Source organism: Mizuhopecten yessoensis, unplaced genomic scaffold (assembly GCF_002113885.1).
Source record: "Mizuhopecten yessoensis strain PY_sf001 unplaced genomic scaffold, ASM211388v2 scaffold6913, whole genome shotgun sequence".
Lineage (NCBI taxonomy): Eukaryota > Metazoa > Mollusca > Bivalvia > Pectinida > Pectinidae > Mizuhopecten > Mizuhopecten yessoensis.
The window spans coordinates 74672-100923 of NW_018406787.1; the positions used below are offsets into that span (position 1 = coordinate 74672).

The 26252-nt window shown below is 36.7% G+C and overlaps 1 protein-coding gene across 3 annotated transcripts in view; it reads right to left on the reverse strand.

Moving 5' to 3' along the window:
* The window catches only part of LOC110452842 (serine/threonine-protein phosphatase 6 regulatory ankyrin repeat subunit B-like), a 73316-nt gene that overhangs the window by 2360 nt on the left and 44704 nt on the right, over nt 1–26252 (reverse strand). For 2 of the 3 annotated variants that reach the window (XM_021501555.1, XM_021501554.1), the window contains 18 exons: nt 25609–25710; nt 25141–25242; nt 24446–24544; nt 23849–23977; nt 23376–23504; nt 23148–23261; nt 22723–22821; nt 22020–22223; nt 20438–20536; nt 19641–19742; nt 15443–15547; nt 13402–13503; nt 11526–11624; nt 11171–11314; nt 4525–4632; nt 3604–4008; nt 1676–3044; nt 1205–1357 (listed from right to left, as the gene is read on the reverse strand). In XM_021501555.1, the coding sequence (XP_021357230.1) occupies nt 1205–1357; nt 1676–3044; nt 3604–4008; nt 4525–4632; nt 11171–11314; nt 11526–11624; nt 13402–13503; nt 15443–15547; nt 19641–19742; nt 20438–20536; nt 22020–22223; nt 22723–22821; nt 23148–23261; nt 23376–23504; nt 23849–23977; nt 24446–24544; nt 25141–25242; nt 25609–25710 (3664 nt within the window). Of the gene's footprint in view, nt 1–1204; nt 1358–1675; nt 3045–3603; nt 4009–4524; nt 4633–8206; nt 8222–11170; nt 11315–11525; nt 11625–13401; nt 13504–15442; nt 15548–19640; nt 19743–20437; nt 20537–22019; nt 22224–22722; nt 22822–23147; nt 23262–23375; nt 23505–23848; nt 23978–24445; nt 24545–25140; nt 25243–25608; nt 25711–26252 lie in introns of all 3 variants that reach the window. The other variant, XM_021501553.1, reaches the window with a different exon arrangement.

Consider the following 26252-nt stretch of genomic DNA (forward strand, 5'->3'; position numbering starts at 1 on the left):
CATACTATCAAACTGCTACCTAATACTGATAATGCTAACCCAAATTGAATTACTTCCAATGGAAATTAAACAAATGTTGGTCCAAAATGTGATTTCCCTATATAAACTATAGTAAAGTTTACCCCCTCCCCAGGGGGCAACATAAGACCCCAGGGTCATGAAATTCACAATTTCGGTAAAGCACCTTAAGACCCTTCCATCTATGAAGAGTATTTGATTCTACCATATCTGGGTCTTGAGAAAAAGATTTTTGAAATTTCAGTAAATTCGACCCTTTTTGGCCCCACCCATCAGCCCCTGGGGGTCAGTCAGGGCTCATATGTGCATACTATCAAACTGCTACTTAATACTGATAATGCTAACCCAAATTGAATTACTTCCAATGGAAATTAGACAAATGTTGGTCCAAAATGTGATTTCCCTATATAAACTATAGTAAAGTTTACCCCCTCCCCAGGGGGAAACGTGAGACCCCAGGGTCATGAAATTCACAATTTCGGGGAAATTCGGTGAAGCACCTTAAGACCCTTCCATCTATGAAGAGTATTTGATTCTACCATATCTGGGTCTTGAGAAGAAGATTTTTGAAATTTTAGTCAATTTTACCCTTTTTGGCCACGCCCCTTAGGCCCCTGGGGGCTTGGGACTAAACCGGCCACTATTGTTGTTGACCTTTGTCCATGGAAGGTCCCTGCAAAATTTCATTGAAATTGGTTCAGGGGTTTTGGAGAAGAAGATTTTTGAAAGTTTAGTCAATTTGACTCTTTTTGGCCCTACCCCTCAGGCCCATGGGGGCTTGAGACTAAACCGGCCACTATTTTTGTTGACCTTTGTCCATGGAAGGTCCCTGCAAAATTTCATTGAAATTGGTTCAGGGGTTTGGAAAAGAATTTGGAGAAGAAGTCGAAAATGTAAATTGTTTACGGACGCACGACGGACGACGACGGACAAAAGGCGATTGCAATAGGTCACTTGAGACTTTGTCTCAGGTGACCTAATAAAAAGATGCTGGGAAGAAGACGCTATATCATGTTGGCACAAGGCATTTGTTATCCTTTTTCCATGTTATTCTTTCTTTCTATCTTTTTTTGACATTTCTTGCATTATTTGGAGACAGTGGATGTGATATTCAGCTCCAAAATGTATGATTTAAAAAAAAACAGTTTAAGATTCTTTTCTCTTTATTTTTCAAACCTGTGATTACCTTCTGGGGCCACCTGGGTATTACGTCGCACAACGTTGCGTAGCCAGCTGACTGAATTGTGAGCGAGGAGGTCAACTGACCGAGAGTCGGACACATTGTCCAGATCGTCATCCTCGTGTACATAGTCCTGGGACTGACCAGAACACAGCTTACCTACAATAGCAAAGGCAGACAACTCTCAACAGGGGCTTTGCTTATTGATGTAATCTCCAATTTTTAGCACACATTTCTTTTCAAACTGTTTCTTCAAACTACATATTCATAAAGGATTGAATAGGAACATTGACAGGTATATTTGTATGTTTCATTGTACTTGGAAAAATATTTATGATACAAGCACATGAGCTGGGCACTTTCAGTATACCCCCTCCTGAACATCATTTGCAAGGGTATAAAAACTTTCAAGAATTGTAACTTTAAAGGTAGAGTATTACAAACAACAGTAGATGATGAAATGAATACGACACTAACCTCTGTGTTTATATGCCACACGACAGTAGGTGATGAGCTTTGTGAACAAGTTCAGCGGAGAGGGAGTTGCGGAAGTCTTGTTCATGTTCCTGATCAGTTTGGCCCGGCCAAACTTCCACTCCATGTCCGACTGTTGCTGGATTCGTTGGTAGGTGTCGGACATCATGGCTATGAGAAGGTTGATGAGTACGATGAGGGTGACCATCATGTAGATACCAAACACAATCTTAGCGAGACTGATCACCCAGAATGGACTTCTGTAGGTGGTGGGTAAACTGTCTGGGTCAACCAGCCCGAAGAGTGAAAAGAACAGTAACTCAAATGTGTCAATAGGGGTCATAAAGGTCTCTGGTTCACCGTTGCCCACGCCCGTCCCCAGTGCAGCGTTCTCCGACACCGGACTGTAAACCGGCTGGTATATCGCTGAGAGATGTAGGGTGAACCCTGTTATAAATATTAAAAGAATCACTAAAAACCGTGTAAGGTCCTTCAACAAATCTCTGATGATAATAGCCCAGGGTCCAAACAGGTGATGGAATGATAAAAAGTCTAGTAACTGTACAAATGACATGAGGAGAGCACATGCAAAGAACTGGTTCCTGATATACAACATGAGCAGTCGGTTTTCTGTGTCAAATGCAAATGCAATGACATGCACAAATATTCCTATGGAGCTGAGTCCTATTGAGATGACCTTGATCCAGCCGAGGCCACCTCGGTCTCCTGGATTAGTCAACTCCGACACAAGCAGGCCAGACAACCAGGCGAGGAGTAGCCACTCGTACCAGTGGGGGATCAGGCTGCCCGACTGCCATATGGGCACAAGAGGTAAGACCACTGTTAACGAGAACAAGATCATCAGGTACAGGTGAGAAACCAGGTAAGCCATGAATTTGATAATAGGCACCTTGTTGAACCTGTGCTTGAGTGGCAAGGAGAAGATGAGCCACACGATCGGGATAAACAGGAAAGCCATGAACAGCATGACAATCTTCCAGGTGGCCCAGCGTAGGTTACCCACCCACACGTCTGATAGGTACTTCTGTACTGCAGGGTGAGACACAACTTCCTTTTGCTCATGCTCAATCAGTACATCCAGGAATTGTGTTCCGTGACAGTCGACTGCCTTCAGTAAAGTACCTGCACTGTTAGCGCTTGCCGCAATTGCCAACAGCTCCGTTGCCATGAATTCACAGTAGTTACCAGCGGATGTGAGGTCACGTGACCTCTCCTTTTCCTTGATTGCCAGTAGACGAAAGTTTTTGGACATTTTTGCGGCAGTGTCCACAGGAGCCGGAGACAGAAGGATGAACTCCTCAATACACTTGTTATTGTTCATCTTCCCACACACCATCAGGTCAAACACAAACTGTAAAATATACAACAATATATACTAACAGTTCACAAATCTCTGAATAAAGGTCCATTGAGTGCCTCTCATATGGACAGGTTTGATTTTTTGTTCTACAAATAAAAAATATCCGCTCTATAGTTTTTTTTATTTTTTATTTCAGTTGCACTGAACTAAGATCACATATTAAACATCTATAATGTGCCTATATAAAATACCGTTCACATTTTACTTGGAAATTGCTAATTGAAAACTTCTCACGAGCACAATCTACATGTAATGTACAGACTTATCACAAGTACAAATACATATGTACATGTTTCTCATAAGTACAATGTATACTTACTCAAGTTTCTCATAAGTACAATGTAAACATACCTAGATTTCTCACAATGTGATATAACATTGCAGACTTCTTAAAAGTATAATGCATGTACTCAGTTTTCTCACACATATACACAGTTTAACAGTGAAACTTAATATTCAAAACCAGTTTGCCAATAATCATTCAAATTTGTAAAGCAATATTTTTCTTTAATACAAAACCAAACAGAATGAATAAATTGCAGCCAGTTACCTTTTTATCATCCATAAGGTGTTGTGTGTTGTGATCCTTTCTCATTAGGTAACTGAGTACATCCGAGTGGTTAGCTGCTGCAGCATAGCAAATGGGCACCTTGCCATCCTTGGTCTCAAACTTTGGCGAAGCTGCCCCCTCAACCAGAAGTTTGACCACCGTAAGGTAACCTGCCTTGGCAGAGAAATGGAGGGCGGTCCAGCCATTTTTGTCACAGGCATTGATGTCAGCTCCCTGTCCTAGCAACAGAGCCACCATGTCAATGTGGCCATTAGCCGCAGCAAGGTGAAGGGCGGTGCGACCACGTTTGTCCTTGAGGTGTAGCTGTGTTGTGGACTTGCTAAGTAGTAGACTGACCACGGCTGTATGTCCACCCTGGGCGGCTAGATGGAGAGGAATGGCTCCCTAGGAAATATAATCATACAGAACATCTTATATACATTCATTATATGTAACATGAAAATTATTTTACAAGTCGTCTAACCCCTATAAAACCTTTAAATAAAACATTCTTAACCAGTTTGGCTACATCTTATATCTGTTTTCATTAAGGCACCTTGTCGTTTTTCAGGTCACAAATTTGAAGTTTGAGACACCGATGGTGGAGAAACTTTCTAAATGGAAACAAATTTGAGATTCTCTTTATCACATAATCTTTACTTTCGACTCTGGTAAAATTCTACATAAAACAATTTATTTCTGGATTCAAACTCTACAAGACTTCATACAAGGTCATATAGTTGTACTATCATGATGGCAAACTAAACCCAAAGTCAGTCCGACCAAAGGATCAGAATAGATATTTATTATATATGTAAAGAGAGCAATAAGTGTTTATTTTTTTCAATTTCAAGATTTTTATTTTCCTTAGTAGTTAGTGAATCAACTAATACCTGTAATACCAACAATAGCACACCTCACCTGAGCATTTGTGGATACATCAGCCTGTACCCCCGGGGAGTTTAGGAGAAGTCGCACAAGTCCTTCATGGCCAGACTGGGCAGCCAGGTGAAGGGGAGTCAGTCCTGACTGTAACATTACAAAAATAACATCAGACAGGTAACAACAGTCAGACAGGTAAGATTAACGTTAGTCAGATCCGTAACAGCGATGTTAGACACGGTAATGGATGAAAACCGTGTCTAACGTCAGTCAGACAGGTATAGAATGAACGGTTGGACAACACACTGTATATCAGGAACTTTTCACCGCCATTAAACTTTTGCCATTTCTGCCCTCCGTAATGAGGACAAATTTGTCATTGCAGCAAACAGTAGTAAACAACATAATACACATAGTACAGAGAAATCAAATGAGAAGATGGAGATTATTACTGGGCAAATATGAATTTTATTACCAATTTACTAGGGTATGGCAAAAGTTTGACTGGGCAGAAATTTCCAGTTATACAGTACGGTTCTTGGCTTAAAGTTTACCTTTATTGAAAAAGTGGAGATTTACATTGTTGGGTTATTCAAGCTTATTACCAGCCGTTCATTTTTCTGCATTATTTTCCCTCACTATATATACTGACATGTACTGACCGTTGTATCCATCTCTGATCAGTAATTTCACCAGCACAAAATGTGTTATTAGTGAAACTGCAAATTTATCCACTAGTACTGACACATTTTTGTAATATATACAGTGGTTTATTGATTATAACACCTGTATACATCAATTTGTTGATTGTCTCTAAGTAAAATGTAACATTTAGTTGTCTCCCCTTCCACTGTGCTATTCACTTTGTGAGACACCAGTTAACTATTCTTGCATTCATTTGTGAAGACAACCAGAAATTAATTCAAATATCATGCAAATATTTATTTGAATTTATTTTAACAGACTATATATAATTGGTCACATTAATTAAGAAATATCTAATAATAATTTAATAAATAATTTTCTTTCTAAAGTTCAAATCTGTGCATATAGAATACTTAACAAGAGGCCCAGAGGGCCTGTATCGCTCACCTGTTTCTTTTGTTACTTGCAAATGACATATAGGTAACATAAGACCAAATTTGGTAACTAGAACACAAGACATTTTAACATCTCTTAAACGGTTCTGAAGATATTGTTGTTTGAAACTTGAAATTTTAATGTTAAAGCTTTTAACTCATATTGACCTTTGACTCCCAACTTGCACTTAAAGTTGACCTTTGACCTCATTACTGTAATAATGAAAACAATTCACACAGCTGGTCTACATAACATACCCAAGTATCATGACTCTAGTCCAAATGGTTCTTATATAATTAGGATATTGTTGTTTGAAGTTTTTAACATAATTGACACCAGTGACCTTGAAATTAGGTCAAGGTCATTTCAATGAGGAAACTTTATAGCACTCCATCCCAGCTACCTACTGGCCAAATATCATGACCCTGGGACTTATGGAACTTGAGAAGAAGATTGTTAAAGCTTTTAATCAAAGCTGACATTTGAACCCCGACTAGCATTTAGAGTTGACCTTTGACCTCATAACTGTAACTAAAAAAAATATTCGCACTGCTGGTCTACATAACATACCCAAGTATCATCACTCTAATCCAAATGGTTCTTAGGATATTGTTGTTTGAAGTTTTTAACATATTCAACCGCTGTGACCTTGAAAGTAGGTCAAGGTCATTTTAATGAGGAACTTTATAGCAATCTATCCCATGTACCTACTGGCCAAATATCATGACCCTGTGCCTTATGGAACTTGAGAAGAAGATTGTTAAAGATTTTAACCAAAGTTGACATTTGAACCCCCGACTAGCATTTAAATTTTACCTTTGACCTCATAACTGTAACTGAGAAAAATATTCGCACTGCTGGTCTACATAACATACCCAAGTATCATGACTCTAGTTCAAATGGTTCTTAGGAAATTGTTGTTCGAAAATTTTCACATATTTGACCGCTGTGACCTTGAAAGTAGGTCAAGGTCATTTTAATGAGGAAACTTTATAGCACTCCATCCCAGGTACCTACTGGCCAAATATCATGACCCTAGGTCCTACAGTTCTTCAGAAGAAGTCGTTCAAAAGAAAAAGTTGACGGAAGGACATTGGACGCCGCAGTACGGCATAATCTCACATGGCCCTTCGGGCCAGGTGAGCTAAAAACTGCATCACAAAATATAAATGATTGTAATAACGTTGCAATTAGCTTCAGCATGTTTTTATAGAGGTTTACTATGCTAGCTTACTACAATTTTCTACCTGTGGATTCTACATGCCAGCAAAAGTAACGTAAATACTGATTAATGAATGTTTCCTTCTGAAAGTTTTTTGAAACAAAGGTACACAATTTGAGTTATGTTGTAGGTGCACCAAGAAGATTTTTTGTCAAACTGCTCAAGAAACGTAAATATATTTCAATAAATCTAGTTGCTATGTAAATATATCATTTGATAAAGACTATTTGTGACACCTGTAAAAGAATGTTGCATAAAATCAGAAATTTAGGATATGCACAAGCATACAATTTTTAGTAGCAATTAAAATGAAAGGTGTCGCGATCTGTAAAGAAAAAATAAATAAAGGTGAGACGTTTGCAGTTTTGTCTTGTGATGTATCATTAATATAAGGTGAGGAACAGGATCGCTAACAAACCAAACACACAGTAGTGGTTGTCACCAGTAATCAGGCAACACTGCATGCCCGCTAAACACAAACATAACGGTTAACATAACAGGCATGCCCCTCAACACAACAAGCAAATTCATGGAATTTATATCCCCAACTTACAGGACATGTTTCAGATTTTGACTTTTTTATATGAGCATAAATATGCATGGATCACATTCACGATGGAACTCAGCCTGAGACATATCAACATGTATGTGCATATCAAATTTTGTTAAAATTGACCCATAATTAGGGCAGTTATTGCAAAAAAACCAATTACTGGTCGCCAATTAGAAGTTGGAACCTCATTAAGTATGTTAAAGATTTCAAAGATCAAATTTATGATTGAACTCAGCCTGAGACATATCAACATGCGCATAATAAATTTCGTTGAAATCAGACCATCTTTAGGGCAGTTATTGTACGGAAACTAAAACATGACAGCTGGGACACATGAATACCCATTTTTTTCTTCGAATAGTGGATGATGAAAATTAATAAAAACAACATACAGGCACTCCCACTCAACACAAAAATAACACATACAACAAAACACATGCATGCAATCTCATATGGTAGGAGTGAGCTTCAAGGTGGATTGGAGGAACTAAGCTGAATAGCAAGTCAGGAAAATGGCCTACATAGATATCAGTTGTTCCTTTTTGGTATTTGGACACCAATCCTTAAAGAGATATTCTAGTGTATGTAGATATTTTCTACTTCGGCTCAAAATTGATGTAGGATCATGCAACTTTAACAAGTATAAAAGTATAATATGTGCATGGAGGTTCAAATAAATGCCATGCTCTTTTAAAGGAACTATATTACCACTTATGGTATGATGGAGTCATCCAATACTCTGTCATTTAAATCAACATTTTGTGTGGTGCCCAGTACAAATTTGTATATATACATAATGTGTGAGGGTTAAACAATTGTGCCATCCCTTCACCTGTCTTTCCACAGGTAAACGTGCTTTTACTTACCTGTTCTGGAAATAACTGCAGGTACAAAGATTCAAAGGTCAACAGGAAAACGTAAGCAACATGCAGGTGTAACCCACTGACACAAACAGGAGGAGAATAACACATTTAACCTTAGAAAATATCACTCAATGTTTTCTCTTGGGAGACCAATTTTGAGCCTTTAAGTTATTATAATAGAAATAAGACTACAAAACTTCAAAGCAAGAAAATGTGAGAACAGGAATGTCCTGTTGTGGCCATACACTTTGAATATTTACAACATGAAAGATATTTCTCCATATCCTCAGAAATGCAAAACTGTATGCATCCTGTTAAAACTGCAAACCAACAAAGTTGTGAAAACAATCTCTCTTTGAGGAAATGGTACAAGTACTTCTTTTTATGTTATTTTTAGCCAAAGACTTTTTTGGTAACACCTGTTTGATGTAGAGATACAAGCTATACGGTGATACCTTCTGTAAGGGTTAGGTGATACTTGTTAACATATACCACCTAGTGGATATATACTAGATGTGATACTATTAGCTATATGTGTATAGAGATGATCATAAATCACATCCATTAAGGTGTTGAGGATAAACATTTTTCTAGAGACAAACAGCTCACCTGTAGTTCTTAACCTGAGCACAGAATTTCCTGAGAAAAGGAATGATTTCTATTCTGAAATCCTATACTGTTTTGTAGCTCAATGGTCTAACCATAGATGAACCTCACCCATAGACAGAACTTACTGATATATATATACCTTGTCCATAGATATCTTTCATCCACAGATATATCTAACCCATAGAATAACCTCTAGAATAGGGTTTGTATAGGTAACACACCTGTTGCCCAGTTCCTTTTGAATTTGTACAAGCTACAATACTCAATAAAATCTTTGTGAAATGAAACCCACAGACTGACCTCACCTATATATAGAACTTGCCCACATGTAAACCTTGCCCACAGATAAACCTCACCCATAGACATACATTGCACATATATAGACCTTTCTCATAGTTATATCTTATCCATAGACTGTCCTCGCCTATATATAAAACTTGCCCACATGTAAACCTCACCCATAGACATACATTGCAGATATATAGACCTTTCCCATAGTTATATCTTATCCATAGACTGTCCTCGCCTACATATAAATCTTGCCCACATGTAAACCTCACCCATAGACATACAAAGGAGTACATATAACCCCCTTTTTTGATAAAACAGATGTATAATTATGACAACTAACTGTCTCTGAAAATAAATCATGAATTACTGGATAATGTTTAAATGGCTAAGTATTGCAAGCAATCCGTAGTCTGTAGACATACTTTGGTATCAAAAACGAAGGAAGGGCCATAAATCTGTATAAAATGGGACATGAGACTCTGTTGGTATAAAGGTGCAACCAGGATAGTATCCAATTATGTACGGGTATGTTCAAGTATGAGATGTGATGTGGACCAGGTTATACACACTAATTACAGGTATGTACAGGTATGTACAGGTATTATATAATATGTGTAGTGGACCAGGTTATACACACTAATTACAGGCACATGTTTGTACATATGTTTGTGTTACTGTTACTAAGACTATAATGATATATAGGATGGTGGGTGGTGGACACGTTAGACCCAGGGATACCACATTAGTTGTGCAGGTCTCAGTACTATCAATACTACAGTGTGACACTATAGACACTGTGAACACATCTAGAAATGTAAGCTGGTGAGACTGCAGTGCCTTCCAAGGTCACGTAAAGGTCAGATTCTCACCTGAGTTAGATTTAACCATTTGTGTAAAACTTTTTGCTGGAAGCATAGAAGGATGACAAAATGTACTGTTGTAAATTAAACAAAAATATATTCATTTAACTACATTTATTTCAATGATCAAACAGATAAATTAGGTAAAGAGGTTGTTAGTTTTGTACACTGCCAAAAAACCCCTAAAAACTGGGTCATCAGAAACACTGGAAACCAGATCTTCCCATTAGGTGTAATACATTTTCATGACAAGTGAACCTGTCGAAGTTGAAATCTGTTATTTCCAAGGAAACTGTTGTACCTGTGGTGTTTTTGTTTTTGAAGTTTTTCAGAAATAAAGCATTACAAACATATTTACAGAAAAAAACTTTGAAAATTATCAACATCAGAATCTCATATTTTTCAACTATATTTTCCTTTAACCCATTCACTCCTAAAGCCACATTTGAACCTTACTAAGTCAAAGACTGGGCAAGTTCATTTAGATATGTAGGGGTGAATGAGTATACTCTCTTCATCATTCTTGAATCAATATCACCATACATACAATCCTGTACTGAGAGATCACTTTGTGAAGTCCATAAAGCGGTCTCTAATTGTAGGTGGTCTTTTAATACAGGTTCATTAAACATGAAAACAACTACAATGGAAAGCTTTGAAAGTGGTGCCTTAACACAAGTGATCACTCAACAGAGGTGGTCTCTCAAGTAGGTTTGACCTAAAGTCTTAGTATCCTCACTATACTCTCTACAAGCTGATCCAGACTTGGTAGTTTCACACAGGGATAGTTTACACACCTAACAAAACACAACTAACAAAGCATAGTTCCCTAACAGTCAGTATAGTTGGATTTTTTTATCAGAATTGCGTATGACATCTATATTTTGGAGAAAAAAAACCCAGTATCTACATATCTAATGTTACATAACACACAACTATCAAATCTAATGTTACATAACACACAACTATCAAGAATAGGTGACCAATATAAAGTACAGTTATTATAGATATTACTTCTGACTAATTACAATCTAAACTGAGAAATCAACACGGAGAACAAGGTCAAGGACACACAGGTATATATCAAGGACACACCTGGAAGCAAACAGAGAGGATAATTGTACAAGGAGAGTTTGAAGCTTATCAAATTTATTTCTTATTCATATGTAGTATAAATGTCATTTAGTATAAACGTTTTGTTACTGACCTCTGCGGAGAATCCACTAAGTGCAGCGTCCCCTGTTCCTCCCGGCATCTCACTCTTGACAGTAGCCGGAACTTTGGTAAGCATCTCTCTTACAAAGTTCACCTGGCCATAGTGGGCAGCTACGTGGAGGGCAGATAGTCCAGTCTGGAAAGGAAAGATCATAATTAACAAGGTCATCAGTAGGTGCCATTTAGTATCACAGTCTTTCACATTTTTCATGTCCTGTTTAAATAACACATCAGTTTACCTACATTTCAACCAGTAAACACTGATAACATAGTTCCCTTTTACTTTTTATGGTTATCCTTCATTATGATATTTTCCACAGTATTCTCCACAAAACATGATTTCTTACCTTTTTACTGGTAATCCTCCATGACACTTGACCTTTTAGAGCCTCTAGAATGTGCACATGGCCATGCTTTCCAGCCAAGTGAATCACTGTCATTCCATCCTAAAACAAATAGAGAAAAAAATCTAGAAATCATTTGATACAAATAAGATGAAAATATCATTTCTTTTTTCATGTATGCTTCATTAAGCCAACAATGCTTTTAACAAGTGTTACAACATCATCCTCTATTATAGTTAAATATCTTCCCTAACAGGTAAAGTCATCAACTAGCAACAAGTATTTAATTACAGATAATAACTACAGGTAACAAAGACCAAAGAGACCACTACATGCCAAAGTTAACAACCTTGCTGTAAATGACCTTCATAGAAACAACTGTCTCACTAATATAGAGTTTGACGAGTACTATGGATGCGTATGGTGAGGGTTTATGTACCTTGTCAGTCTCATCAAGGTTACACTGCCCACAGGCCTACTGCATATAGCTCCACATTTCAAAGTGTGTAGCCTAATTACACATGATAGCTTATTAGTCATGGTATTAAAAATAAATATCAATTTGATGGCACTGCCACAGGGCTGCCAACAAGTGTCACAGTGTCAAATACTAATGTTTATATCACAATTACAAGATAAAATTACCCAGCTATCATATTTGTCACACAACACAGGCTCAAGTGCAATCCAATATGATAAGTTGGTTTAGTTACCATTCAGACTAAGCCCCACCAAATGACATGTGTTATACAACTCATACTGAAGCTCTGTTACATGACATATCACATCGTTTGTGCTTAACTCCAGTCACAAGACATTTCACATCATTAATTTTTGTGATTAACTCCAGTCACATGACATCCTATACATTTGTGCTTAAATCTAGTCACATGACACCCAACAAATTTGTGCTTAAATCCAGTCACATGACATTCCACACATTTGTGATTAACTCCAGTCACATGACATCCCATACATTTGTGCTAAACTCCAGTCACATGATTTCCCACACATTTGTGCTTAACTCCAGTCACATGACATCTCACACATTTGTGATTAACATCCTTTTGTGCTTAACTCTGATAACATGACATGCTTTGTGCTATACTCCAGTCACATGACATCCTTTTGTGCTAAACTCTGATAACATGACATCCTTTGTGGTAACATTACTTCCCACACATTGGGATAAACTCCTGTCACATGACATCAATTTGTATTATACTCAAATCAAATGACACCCCACACCCTGTGCTTACTCTATTCACATGACATCCCACACATTTGTGATTAACCCTGGTCATATGACATCTCTTACCTTGTGCTGAACTTTAGTCATATGACATCCATTTATGCCTTACTATGGTCACATGACAGTCCATACCTTGTGCTGAACTTTAGTCATATGACATCCATTTATGCCTAACTATGGTCACATGACATTCAATATTATGTGCTAAACTCTAGTCATATGACATCCATTTATGCCTTCCTATGGTCACATGACATTCCATACCTTGTGCTGAACTTTAGTCATATGACATCCAATTTTGCTTCACTTTGTAAACATGACACACTGCAACATTCAGAGTCAGCTTTCAGGTTTGAAGGAAACATTAAAAAATGAAAAAATGGGAACAAACAGTTTCATCTAACTAACTCTTCTTGTCAGGACACTTGTATTTGTTCTGAACTGTTGACCTTACTAAGGGTTGTTATGGCAGTGTATGGGATAGGATGATACTAAGGCTTAGTATCATCCTATCCCATACACTGCCATAGCAACCCTCCAAAAGATTGAGAACAGTAAAATCACAAAAATGTCATCCTACAATTAAATAAAGTGTCAAGCTTGCAGACTGATATCAAGTATACTCACAGCATTCTCATCTGTAGCGAGTGCCCCTGCATTTAACAGCACCTGTAGAACCTCTTTGTGGCCTCCGCCTGCTGCCAGGTGGAGCGCTGTTGACTCACTGGTCTGACAACACAAGTACAACACAATCTTGAGCGAAACATTTCTTCAATGTGTAATTAATATTGATTATAAGAAACTAATAGAGTATTGATTTTATAACAAAAAAGTGTTTTATTAAAGCCTTTTGTTTTATCCTAAACTATACAGACTTGTTAAATGTTTTTTCAATAAAATACACTAAACAATAGTCAGTAGCCTTGTCAGGTCAAAGTTCACTACACACACTAAACAACAGTCAGTAACCTCGTCAGGTCAAAGTTCACTAAACAACATTAAGTAACCTTGTCAGATCAAAGTTCACTACACACAATAAACAACAGCCAGTATTTCGTCAGTTCAAAGTTCATTAACACACTAAACAACAGCCAGTATTTCGTCAGTTCAAAGTTCATACACACACTAAACAACAGCCAGTAACTTTGTCAGGTCAAAGTTCATACACTAACAACAGCCAGTTACTTTGTCAGGTCAAAGTTCATACACACACTAAACAACAGTCAGTAACCTTGTCAGGTCAAAGTTCACTACACACACAAAACAACAGTAGACTTGTCAGGTCAAAGTTTACTACACACACAAAACAACAGTCCCCTTGTCAGGTCAAAGTTTACTACACACACAAAACAACAGTCAGTAATCTTGTCAGGTCAAAGTTCACTACACACACTAAACAACAGTCAGTAGCTTTGTCAGGTCAAAGTTCACTACACACACTAAACAACAGTCAGTAACCTCGTCAGGTCAAAGTTTACTAAACAACATTAAGTAACCTTGTCAGATCAAAGTTCACTACACACAATAAACAACAGCCAGTATTTCGTCAGTTCAAAGTTCATTAACACACTAAACAACAGCCAGTATTTCGTCAGTTCAAAGTTCATACACACACTAAACAACAGCCAGTAACTTTGTCAGGTCAAAGTTCATACACTAACAACAGCCAGTTACTTTGTCAGGTCAAAGTTCATACACACACTAAACAACAGTCAGTAACCTTGTCAGGTCAAAGTTCACTACACACACAAAACAACAGTCAGTAGACTTGTCAGCTCAAAGTTTACTACACACACAAAACAACAGTCAGTACCCTTGTCAGGTCAAAGTTTATTACACACACAAAACAACAGTCAGTAGACTAGTCAGGTCAAAGTTTACTACACACACAAAACAACAGTCAGTAACCTCGTCAGGTCAAAGTTTATTACACACATTAAACAACAGTCAGTAACCTTGTCAGGTCAAAGTTTACTACACACACAAAACAACAATCAGTAACCTTGTCAGGTCAAAGTTCATTCTCACACTAAACAACAGCCAGTAACTTTGTCAGGTCAAAGTTCATACACACACTAAACAACAGCCAGTTACTTTGTCAGGTCAAAGTTCATACACACACTAAACAACAGTCAGTAACGTTGTCAGGTCAAAGTTCACTACACACACAAAAAAACAGTCAGTAGACTTGTCAGGTCAAAGTTTACTACACACACAAAACAACAGTCAGTAACCTTGTCAGGTCAAAGTTCACTACACACACAAAAAAACAGTCAGTAGACTTGTCAGGTCAAAGTTTACTACACACACAAAACAACAATCAGTAACCTTGTCAGGTCAAAGTTCACTTCACCATGAAAAAGATATTCAAGATGAAGTTTAATTTTTGTATTACATATACATGTAGTTAATTTTGGCTGTATATCTTAATATGTTAGGAAATTCTATTTTTAAGACTGCAGTCTGTCCAATTTGTAACAAGTATATATATTTTATTCAAGACTGGCATTGAACTTCTGAAATGACAGCATAATGCTTTTATCTGCTAAACGACTTGAAATCACTCTGTTCTGACTTTATCAAATGACTTTGAATTGTGTTTTGGTCCGCTTCATGACCTAAAAATCACTGTTTTTTTACTCCAATAAATGATCTTCCTTGGTCTTACCCTGTTTTTGGCAGTGGTCACCACATTTTTGTTGAACCTCATCAGTTCCTTGATGACTGCCACACTTCCCTTGGAAGCCGCAATGTGGGCACATGTCATCCCGTTCTACAAAACCACACACAATAGGGTATACAGAACTGCTTTGAGTTGACATTCATAGTCAATATGGAACATGGGAATCTCCTTGATATAAAGTTTGATATGGTATAAGTGACAGATATTTATCCTTGATATCAGGTTTGATATGGTATAAGTGACAGATATTTATCCTTGATATAAGGTTTGATATGGAATTGGTGACAGATATTTATCCTTGATATAAAGTTTGATATGGTATAAGTGACAAATATTTATCCTTGATAAAAGGTTTGATATGGTATAAGTGACAGATATTTATCCTTGATATAAGGTTTGATATGGTATAAGTGACAGATATTTATCCTATTAGAGGACATTTAATGTCAACCTGCCATGTTACATCACAATTTTAGGTATAAAAAAACATGCATTGAAATGCCTGAGAACTCAGTGTTTTATTTTTGTAAATGTGATGTCAATATCAATTGCATCATGAAGAAAGCAATACCAACATGTACAAGAACAGAATAACATTATATACAATGACTGCCATTTTTATTTATAATCATTGTCAATGGTTGGATCACAATCATGTGGAGATCGGTGATTTGTGATATTGACTCGGTGTTACTGTTTTCAGACACAGCTGGTCAATACTGACTTTATGACGTCATTTCAATTGTAAAGTCATAATGCTCTTTACCGAATGCAGTACTTTCTTTCCAACAATTTTCATATGTTTTATCTTGTTTAATGATTAGAACATTATATATCATCTACCACAGGTAATGTAACAATTACAGAGTTTTATTTCGGTGAATATTTGGTTATATGGACCAGAGGGGGTGATATTGACCTTGGTCTCGGTCAATATCACTTTCTCAGGTTCATATAACCACATATTCACCTCAACAACTTCATAATAGATAAATATATGATTATAAGACTCGTTAATGCCCAGGGGTGTAGGATAGGGAAATTCCATCTGAGGGGTTTTCAAATTTGGTAAAACCCGAGGCTTTGTCGAAACCAGAAAAGGATCCCATACCACTGATAGAAACTGTAACTACGCATAGGAAACACTTTTTCCGACATGATTTAAGCTTTGATAGATCATTTCTGAAAAAAAACATACCTTGTGTGACTTTTATGAAAAAATAAATAAAGATGAGATGAACAAAATATGAACAACAACAACAATGTTCTAAATGTAAAATTCAGTAGGCTATACTGGGATTCGAACCCAATACTTCAGGTTGTTATACTAACACTCTTACAGACTGAGCTACCAGGTCAATGGAAGTGTCCTCGCCCTATTGTTTTATAGTTATATCTAAACCATGTATATATATATTTGTAAACTGCATTACATTTACAATACATATAAAGTACTGAGAAGTGTATAAACCTCTTTTTTCTATGTATGTCACTTGTGTGAAAACCATGGTTACCACATCAAAAATTACCAAAAAATGCCAAAAATTGCTATTTTTAACCCAAAATTTGACCCCCGCAACTAGTAATTTTTTTCCTAAGCTCTGTCTGAAATTAAAGATTACCTACCTGGTTGCAGAATTATCTGGGTCCCAGTAAAGTTGTAAAACTTGATTTTTTGCAATTTTGCGTCGTGTGCTGTTGTCAAAATTTTACCTCCTGTAAAGCTAGCTTTTCATGTGTACGCACCCTTTCGGATTAAGGCCAAAATTTTATTCTCGAACCAAAAAAATCTTCTTTCTTTTTTACAAATGTGAAGCTCACATAGCCCACTTCATCATGCTTATACCAATTTAAGTACAGTTTTATTTTTATATTTTTTTTACATATCATTATACAGGGGTTAGCCATTTAACAAAAATATCACCCATGGCCACAACCCTCTACTGTACACTGCTACCTAAGTGGTGGTATTGTACAAACGAAAAACCACTTTACCCAGAGACAGAGAACCTTAAATCTGCTTGTGTATAATCTTCACAAAAATGAAATGTCCGTAATTATTAATCTCTGAACGTATTGTTTGTGTGAAAATTCAAAAGTATTGGCATTAAATCTCCAACTTAACAATCATGACATCATAGTTCAGAAAAATGCTGCAATTCATAAAGCGTACAAAACACTGAATTATATCCATTTGTAATGTCTACAACTATACAGCAATATACTAGAAAAACGTAACAGAAAATACCATATACATCTACAGAACAAAATATACACATAGCCTACAGAACAATCCAGTTGTATAGTCCATGCCATATACGTCTACAGAACAAGATCTACACATAGCCTACAGAACAATCCAGTTGTATAGTCCATGCCATATACGTCTACAGAACAAGATCTACCCATAGCCTACAGAACAATCCAGTTGTATAGTCCATGCCTTATACATCTACAGAACAAAATATACAGAAAGCATACAGAACAATCCAGTTGTATAGTCCATGTCATATACATCTACAGAACAAGATCTACACATAGCCTACAGAACAATCCAGTTGTATAGTCCATGCAATATACATCTACAGAACAAGATCTACACATAGCATACAGAACAATCCAGTTGTATAGTCCATGCAATATACATCTACAGAACAAGATCTACACATAGCATCCAGAACAATCCAGTTGTATAGTCCATGCCATGTACGTCTACAGAACAAGATCTACACATATCCTACAGAACAATCCAGTTGTATAGTCCATGTCATATACATCTACAGAACAAGATCTACACATAGCCTACAGAACAATCCAGTTGTATAGTCCATGCCTTATACATCTACAGAACAAAATATACATATAGCCTACAGAACAATCCAGTTGTATAGTCCATGCCATATACATCTACAGAACAAAATATACACAAAGCATACAGAACAATCCAGTTGTATAGTCCATCTCAATAACTTTAGATTAAAGTGAGTCGTTTTCATATTTATGAAAATAATGAAGCATTCTTTTCGATAGATTCAAAATGACTATGTGGCAAAAATGTTGAAAATATATTTAAATACAGGAATTAATATCTGGACACAAAAATGAAAATTTGACATTTTAGACATGAAAACTGATACAACTGGTGATTCTCAACATCAAAGTTAACATCATGAGGCCGAGTTCAGGCTGACTGGAGTAATGAATATGTTTTATTGCCACCCTTTACCAGCTAAAGAATCTAACCAGCGTACCAATAAAACTTCTGTCTGATCTTAATATTGTTGCTGTATCCTAAAAGAAGCATTAAAAATTATAATGTTTAAATCAGTCACCAGCCTAAAACCAATTTATAACCATTTTTATAAAACATATTTTCCAGCTAGAAATATATTTACCAACTAGGCCTCACAATGTTGTCTGTTAACATGGCAGTGTAGCAGGATCACAACGAAGTAGGTTTATTCTAAATAATAATGGGGTCCAACAGTTCAACAAAACACTAGGGTAGGACATTAAGGCAAAACAAGGGGGAAGACAAAACAATATGCGTGACCTGTCTAAAATGAACGAAGGGGAGATAACACAATATACTACCTGCTAAGTAAGTCAAGGGGAGATAACACAATATACTACCTGCTAAGTAAGTCAAGGGAAGATAATACAATATACTGTCAATTAGCCAAGGGGAGATAATACAATACACTGTCTTTGGGAGCCAAGGGGAGATAATATACTGTCTATCGAAGTCACTTCTTACTTACCTCATCCTAGGGTACCATAACAAATAGCTCAATAGATCAAGTTACAATCTCCAAATAGCTCAATAGTTCAAGTTACAATCTCCACAGAACACATATTATCCACAACAAAGTGCAAGTGTTAATATAAACATATATATTATAAATGTTTATGTAATACAAACATTCACGACAAACATAGTACACAGTAGTTAATATAGATTAATTGTGACAAGATGTGATGATACAGGTGTGTCCTAAAACACAGGTGTGAAAATATTGTTTTGATAAAAAGACGTTATATACATATATATCAATATTTCCAATATAATTGAAATATCAAACATTGTGTGTCAATTGGGTGGGTTTTTTAAGAAAAAGTTCAACAACAAATATATTAATTTGAGGTGATGAAGAGATTTCACAACCATGTTCTATATACTTACAGTGTTTGCCATGGTGACAAGTTCTGGGCGGTACTTCAGGAACAGCTTGACCACATCGGAGTGGTCATTTTCTGCAGCCAGATGGAGAGGAGTCTGACCATGCTGTGAAATAATATAGAAATGTATACTTCAACAATGTCAAGTATTGTTAATGCAAGTTCAAAAGTGATTCTATCCAAGCATATAAGTATAAGGTAACTGTATTTGCTTAACAACTTTTATTTACGATGAGTTATATCCAAAATAAGACTGATATGAAAAGTTCAAAAGTAGTATTGTTCCAGGATGTTCTAGGGTACATTCGGGTATCCAGTTGAAATGGTTGAACCGGTTGAACCTGTAAAGAAAACGACAGGCACAGATCTGGACCGCAGCTGACCTCAAGAAAATTTGATACGTGTAGATTGAGGGGTCCAGACGTGCCTGACTGAAACTAAAATGCTGACTATTGTTAGTTTGCATTATTTCTTTCTGAAACAATGTCAAGCCACATGTAATTTTTAAGATACGTGATATTATTCAGTGGACGCGTGAGAGCAGGTCCAAGTACGTTCATTTATCGTGGAAAATTTCTGCCCCACACGTACCGTTTGAACCAGGATACGCGAATGTAGTCCTAGTATGTTTTCCTTTTCATCTGTGTCCATTGTTTCATTATTGACCTGTACTGATTTTATACATTAATTATATAAGGGAACCCTGCACAGCAGGTCCACAATCATAAACAAAACACTCTCGAGTAAAAAATTACCCAGAATGCGCAAAATACACAGTAAAAATCCCAAAGCTCAACTTACAACATCTGTTGCATTGGCATCTGCCTTCATCTTCAGAAGCGTACTGCACACCTCCATCTGACCATTTTGGGCTGCGTAGTGCAATGGAGTCCTTTTAGCCTATAAATAACAACAGGGTCAAGGTCACTCATTAAGATTTTCAAATAGTGGTACAACTGATAATATTTTAACCCCCTTTTATTATTTTTTATTATCTACACATACAATGCGAATACTTTTAAAATGAACCATTTTATCTGATTTTATCTTCGCTATTCACATGTTTGTTAAAAAAGTAAAATAAATAAATAAATCACCATGGCCCTAAATGACCACAGCCGTCGATGGGCCGTTAAACATAAACAAACAAACAAACAAACAAGTGATAAGCAGTACCATGCTGTGATTGTAGAATACTGTATATCGTGAAATTTTTGCTGCAGTGTAACTTTCGTCTTTTACGCTCTCTGTAAGAAGGGTGAATTTATCCTGACAGTGTAAATAAGTACAACACCTACTATACCTAGTAATAACATGTGAAAGGGGAAATTTACACTGTGCAAAAATATATTCTACCAGTGTAAGGCAAATATTTGAAAGGGCAAAAGTTTCCATTACCAGATATGCATGCAGTATTAAGTGTTGATCAGGAGAGGCGACAAATATAGCACATTTTGTATCTTTGACAAGAATTTCAGCAAAAAAAATGTTTAAATGGTCCGGATGCTTGTAGCAATTGCCATTTAATATGGAAATGTGTTATTATTTGTCTTACTAATAAATCTGTTAAAATGTCAAGTAGGAATGCTTTAATTATTAATTCAATACCTAATTACAATATGGTTACAAGTATTTGATATTGGATAGATTCTCTTTTTTATTACATTTATACATCAAAGCTTGATGTTAACAGGTTAATGCTTAATATTTGGTGGATTGCAAACACAAAACAGGTAAATGTTGAAATGATAAATTCCAAATGATATCCATTATGTACATGTTTGTGCCAAATCAACACATCTAATGATGTTCAATTAACAGAAAAACAATAAAACATTAGTGTCAGTCACAGACAATTACTGGCGGAGCACCGATTTGGTTGATTGAAAGTCTACACAGAAATGAAAAATAATAATGTTGTTCATGTATAAATAATACAGTAGCATTGCTTTAACAACAGATAGTGAAATCAGCCAATATGAATGAAGAATACACATTTATAATTATAATGGCACAGAGATCCTTGCTATCAAAAAATCAATTATAGTTTGTAGTGCATTTAACTTGATCACCAAGGCTTTTGCTGGTAATGTTTTTAATGAGATATTTCAAATGAATTTTGAACTGGTAAAAGTACGGAAGTATTTGCGATGTTGGCACTATTTTCAAGTTGCAATAACTTAATTGTTTCATAACTGTTGTAAAATAAATATAAACTTTCTATTATTTTATTTTCGATATACCATTGTAATTTTGGCCGTTTTCACTTTGGCCATAGACCTGTAGCTATGTCATATTTTGTAAATGATCATTTCAACTTAAAGTCACCATCAGAACACTACCAGATACCAGAAGAGACTGTATTGCTAACGTACAGACTTACCAGTGACAAGGCATCAATGGTGGCCCCGTGGGTTTCCAGTAGGAGTTTGACCAGCTTGTTGAACCCATTCTGAGCTGCTAGATGGAGCGGTGTGACCCCCAGTTTAGACTTGGCATTGACGAAAGCTTTGTGCCACAGAAGGACATCAGCTACAAGGTCATGGCCATTCTCTGCTGACAGGTGAAGGGCTGCCTTCCCATGATGCTGCAGGAACCAACAGGTATAACAAGTTTATAGCATTTTAAATTTCCAACAAATGAGATAACGTACAATGGGCTAAAAGTATTCTGTTAAGCAAACCATCAACAAAACTATAACATGTGTGATATAGTTTTAACAATCTTGTATTTCCCTTGATGTAAATTAATTTTTACCACCACATGCTCGCTATTTCATGACGACATTACAGTTTGGAAGTTAATTATTGTGGCTCATTTCTACGCTTGTCATATTATTCTGCAGATCACTTTATTGACCCGCGAAAATATCCTGCTCTAAGGTATACCATTGAAGTGAAACATAATGCCGAAGCCTGAAACACCAAAAATTACAATAAAACAAAATTTTAATTTATAATAAAAATGTATTTATTATCTACTTCTCCATGTATTATTGTTTTATTATGGATACATATCTTAAATATCATTCTGAAGGATAAAGATTACGATACGTAAATATTGTGTAAAACGTTTAAGTGACTTACCTCATCAAACACATCTACCCGGGCATGGTTCTGCAGCAGAATTTTGACAATTTGAAGGTGACCTTGCTCACTGGCCACCAACAGAGGAGACCACCCATTCTGTAATGCATCAGAAAAGATACTTAACTCAGATTTCTAAAAAAAGATTTTGTTATCCACATTCATTTTTTTTTTTTTTTTGCTTTTGCAAAGTAATAAATTTAATATACCAGTTGATTTTGATACTGAATGTCTAACATAGATAACAGCGCTCACCCTGTGAGTAGTTGATCTAGGAAATGTTTGCCACATGTTTCAACCTACCAAATATTACTACACAGCTTACTCTACAATGTTTTCCCTCAATTATGACCATCTCCCATAACCTGTATCTCGGCCCTTTTAACTTTTGAATGTCGATATGACCTTGACCTACTGTGACCTACCTTTGATTGTGTATTAACCGCTGACTGGACGCTAGTTTTGATATTTTTTACAATCTCCATCAGGATATCTTCGTTTCCTGACCTGGCACTGTAGTGTAGTGGTGACTCATGGGTCTACAACAATATACATACATTAAGTACTACAACTTAAACGAATGCTATTTACTCAGGTAGCATGTATATATTTATTGAGTCTACAATAGTATTCAATAACATAGGAAAACTGACCAGTTTTGTCTGTATACTTGTATCCCCATCATACTCCAGCAGCAGCCTGGTGATGTCCGTGTCCTCAAACTCACTGTGAGCCATGTTCTTAGTGAGCTCAGCCACATAGTGAACAGATGTTTCTCCCTCCTGTTAACAGTGAACTAATTGTTTGAACAACAGTAACCAGTGTTAAATCCCAATAATGTCATACATTATTTTTTCCAAGTTCCCCATCTTCGTTTTTTAACTGTCCAAATTGGACCAGTCTCCAACGAAATGCAATGACACCAAGGGATGTCTTTTATGCAATGATAAGTACTACAGTGACTGTCTTTTGTTAAATGCTGCGTTGAAGGGTAATAGAAACTAGATTATTTTTGTCATTCCAGTGTTGCTTTTGACATGATTCTTGCTGAAGACATTAAGACATAAAATCAAATTATAAAACAATCAAAGACAAATGAGCTCCAAGTAAATGTTTCACCACCTACCCAATTATGTTGATTAACTAACATGACGGCGTCGATGCGTGCCTTGTGTCGTGTGACGTAGAGGAGGAGTTCTGTAGTAACCTCTAGGTGACAGTGTCGCACCGCCACATGGAGAGGTGTTTCTCCAACCTGTTACACAACCAGATATGAAAATCCAAAGCTTAACTTACTTTTCCTATATGACAATCCAACTCAGCAAAACATGAACTATGACTGACCTTAAAAAAATGATCCAATATTTCTCTACATTTCTTGACCTTATATCTGTTTAAAGAGTAACTGACCTTTCTTGACCTTGTATTTGAATACTGTGATTAATATTTTGACCTTACATTTAGTACACTGTTCTTGACCTTGTTTCTGTATAAAGAGAAATTGACATTGATCGTTTATTTGTACATTGTGATTGACATTTACCTTGTGTCTGTATACTTTGACTGACCTTGACCTTTGATTTGAACATTTTGACTGACCTTGACCTTGTAGTTGTGTACTGAGACTAATCTGGACCTTCTATTTTGACAGTGAGACTGACCTTGACCTTGTAGTTGTATACCGAGACTAACCTTGACCCTATATTATGACAGTGAGACTGACCTTGGACTGTTGTGTGGGGTTGCCTCCCTCTTCCAGCAGTGCAATCACCATCTTAAGCTGGCCATATCTAGCAGCAATATGCATAGCAGTCTCTCCATTCTGAAAACACAAATACCGGAGTTGTTTCCATGAAATAAATTAAAACATGTTAGTGCCTTCCAGCAGTGCAATCACCATCTTAAGCTGGCCATATCGAGCAGTAATATGCATAGCAGTCTTTCCATTCTGAAAACACAAATACCGGAGTTGTTTCCATGAAATAAATTAAAACATGTTAGTGCCTTAATTTCAGAGTCAAACTTTCAGTGTTGCACTTGAATCAATTCAGTTATATTTTGCATTACATTGCTGTAACACAATCTTTGATTTCAATTCAATTGGTCAGCAAGAAGTAAGAAATCATTGACTGTGAATATAGCAAGAATGTAAACCTTGTAAAAAACAAAATACAAACTGCACTGAACAATTGGGGATCAACATTAATTGCTGTCCTTTATAGAGGGACCCTTACAGACAGGTATTTGTTAAACACTGGTAAACCTTATTTGTTTTAATGGTCTGTCATCCTGGGTATTATCATGTAGCTTTTTTTCTAATCTTTTAAGTAAAATGCCAGTAGCTCATGGTTTAATCCTAGAAGTGAAGGGATAGCTAGAATATCCTGGTGTACTATAGAGATGCCTGTGATATCTTACCTCTTGTGAGGCGTTTACATTGGCTCCACTCTTCAGGAGCATCTCCCCACACTTCTCTCCCTCCTTGGTCCTTGCCGCAATGTGGAGGGGCGTCTCCTGGGCCTGTTGTCACACAAATCAAACATTGCACGTGTCTTCATAATTCTATTATAAACTTCTTGCATAAGGACAGAGTTTTGTTTTGCTATTTTTGCTAGACATTTATAATTGATCGAATAGAATTTGTGTATCTTCATAATTACATGTATGATTTTATGATGCAGGACAGTTACGAATGTTTCACCCTCAAAAGAAAATTCTTTTATATCTTGACAATTAAATAGGACAAAAATTGCCACACTAGGTCTGACTGAACCTACCAGCACATAGGAGTTCAACTGCTAGAGTAGACTTATGTTGCTGGTCTGATACAAAGACAGTTAGGTTACCTGTGATAGTAAAATTAGTACAAAGTAGTGTTTCTTTTACCTGTCCTCCCTTTAACTCAACTTGGGCCCCAAAGCCAAGCAGCATCTGTACCACCTGAGGTTTACAGCACTCGACAGCCAGGTGAAGAGGTGTGTACCCATCCTACAACAAATATAGTGGAAACTTCTGTAATGTCTGGACCAACAGGGTACACGGCTACTCAAACATAGTGGACACTGCTGTAATGTCTAAACCAACAGGGTACACGGCTACTCAAACATAGTGGACACTGCTGTAATGTTTAAACCAACAGGGTACACGGCTACTCAAACGTAGTGGACACTGCTGTAATGTCTGGATAAACAGGGTACATGGCTACTCAAACAAAGTGGACACTGCTGTAATGTCTGGATCAATAGAGTACATGGCTACTCAAACAAAGTGGACACTGCTGGAATGTCTGGACCAACAGGGTACATGGCTACTCAAAAATAGGGGCCACTTCTGTAATGTCTGGACCAACAGGGTACAAGGCTACTCAAACAAAGTGGACACTGCTGTAATGTCTGGACCAACAGGGTACATGGCTACTCAAACATAGGGGCCACTTCTGTAATGTCTGGACCAAAAGGGTACACGGCTACTCAAACATAGTGGACACTGCTGTAATGTCTGGACCAACAGGGTACACGGCTACTCAAACA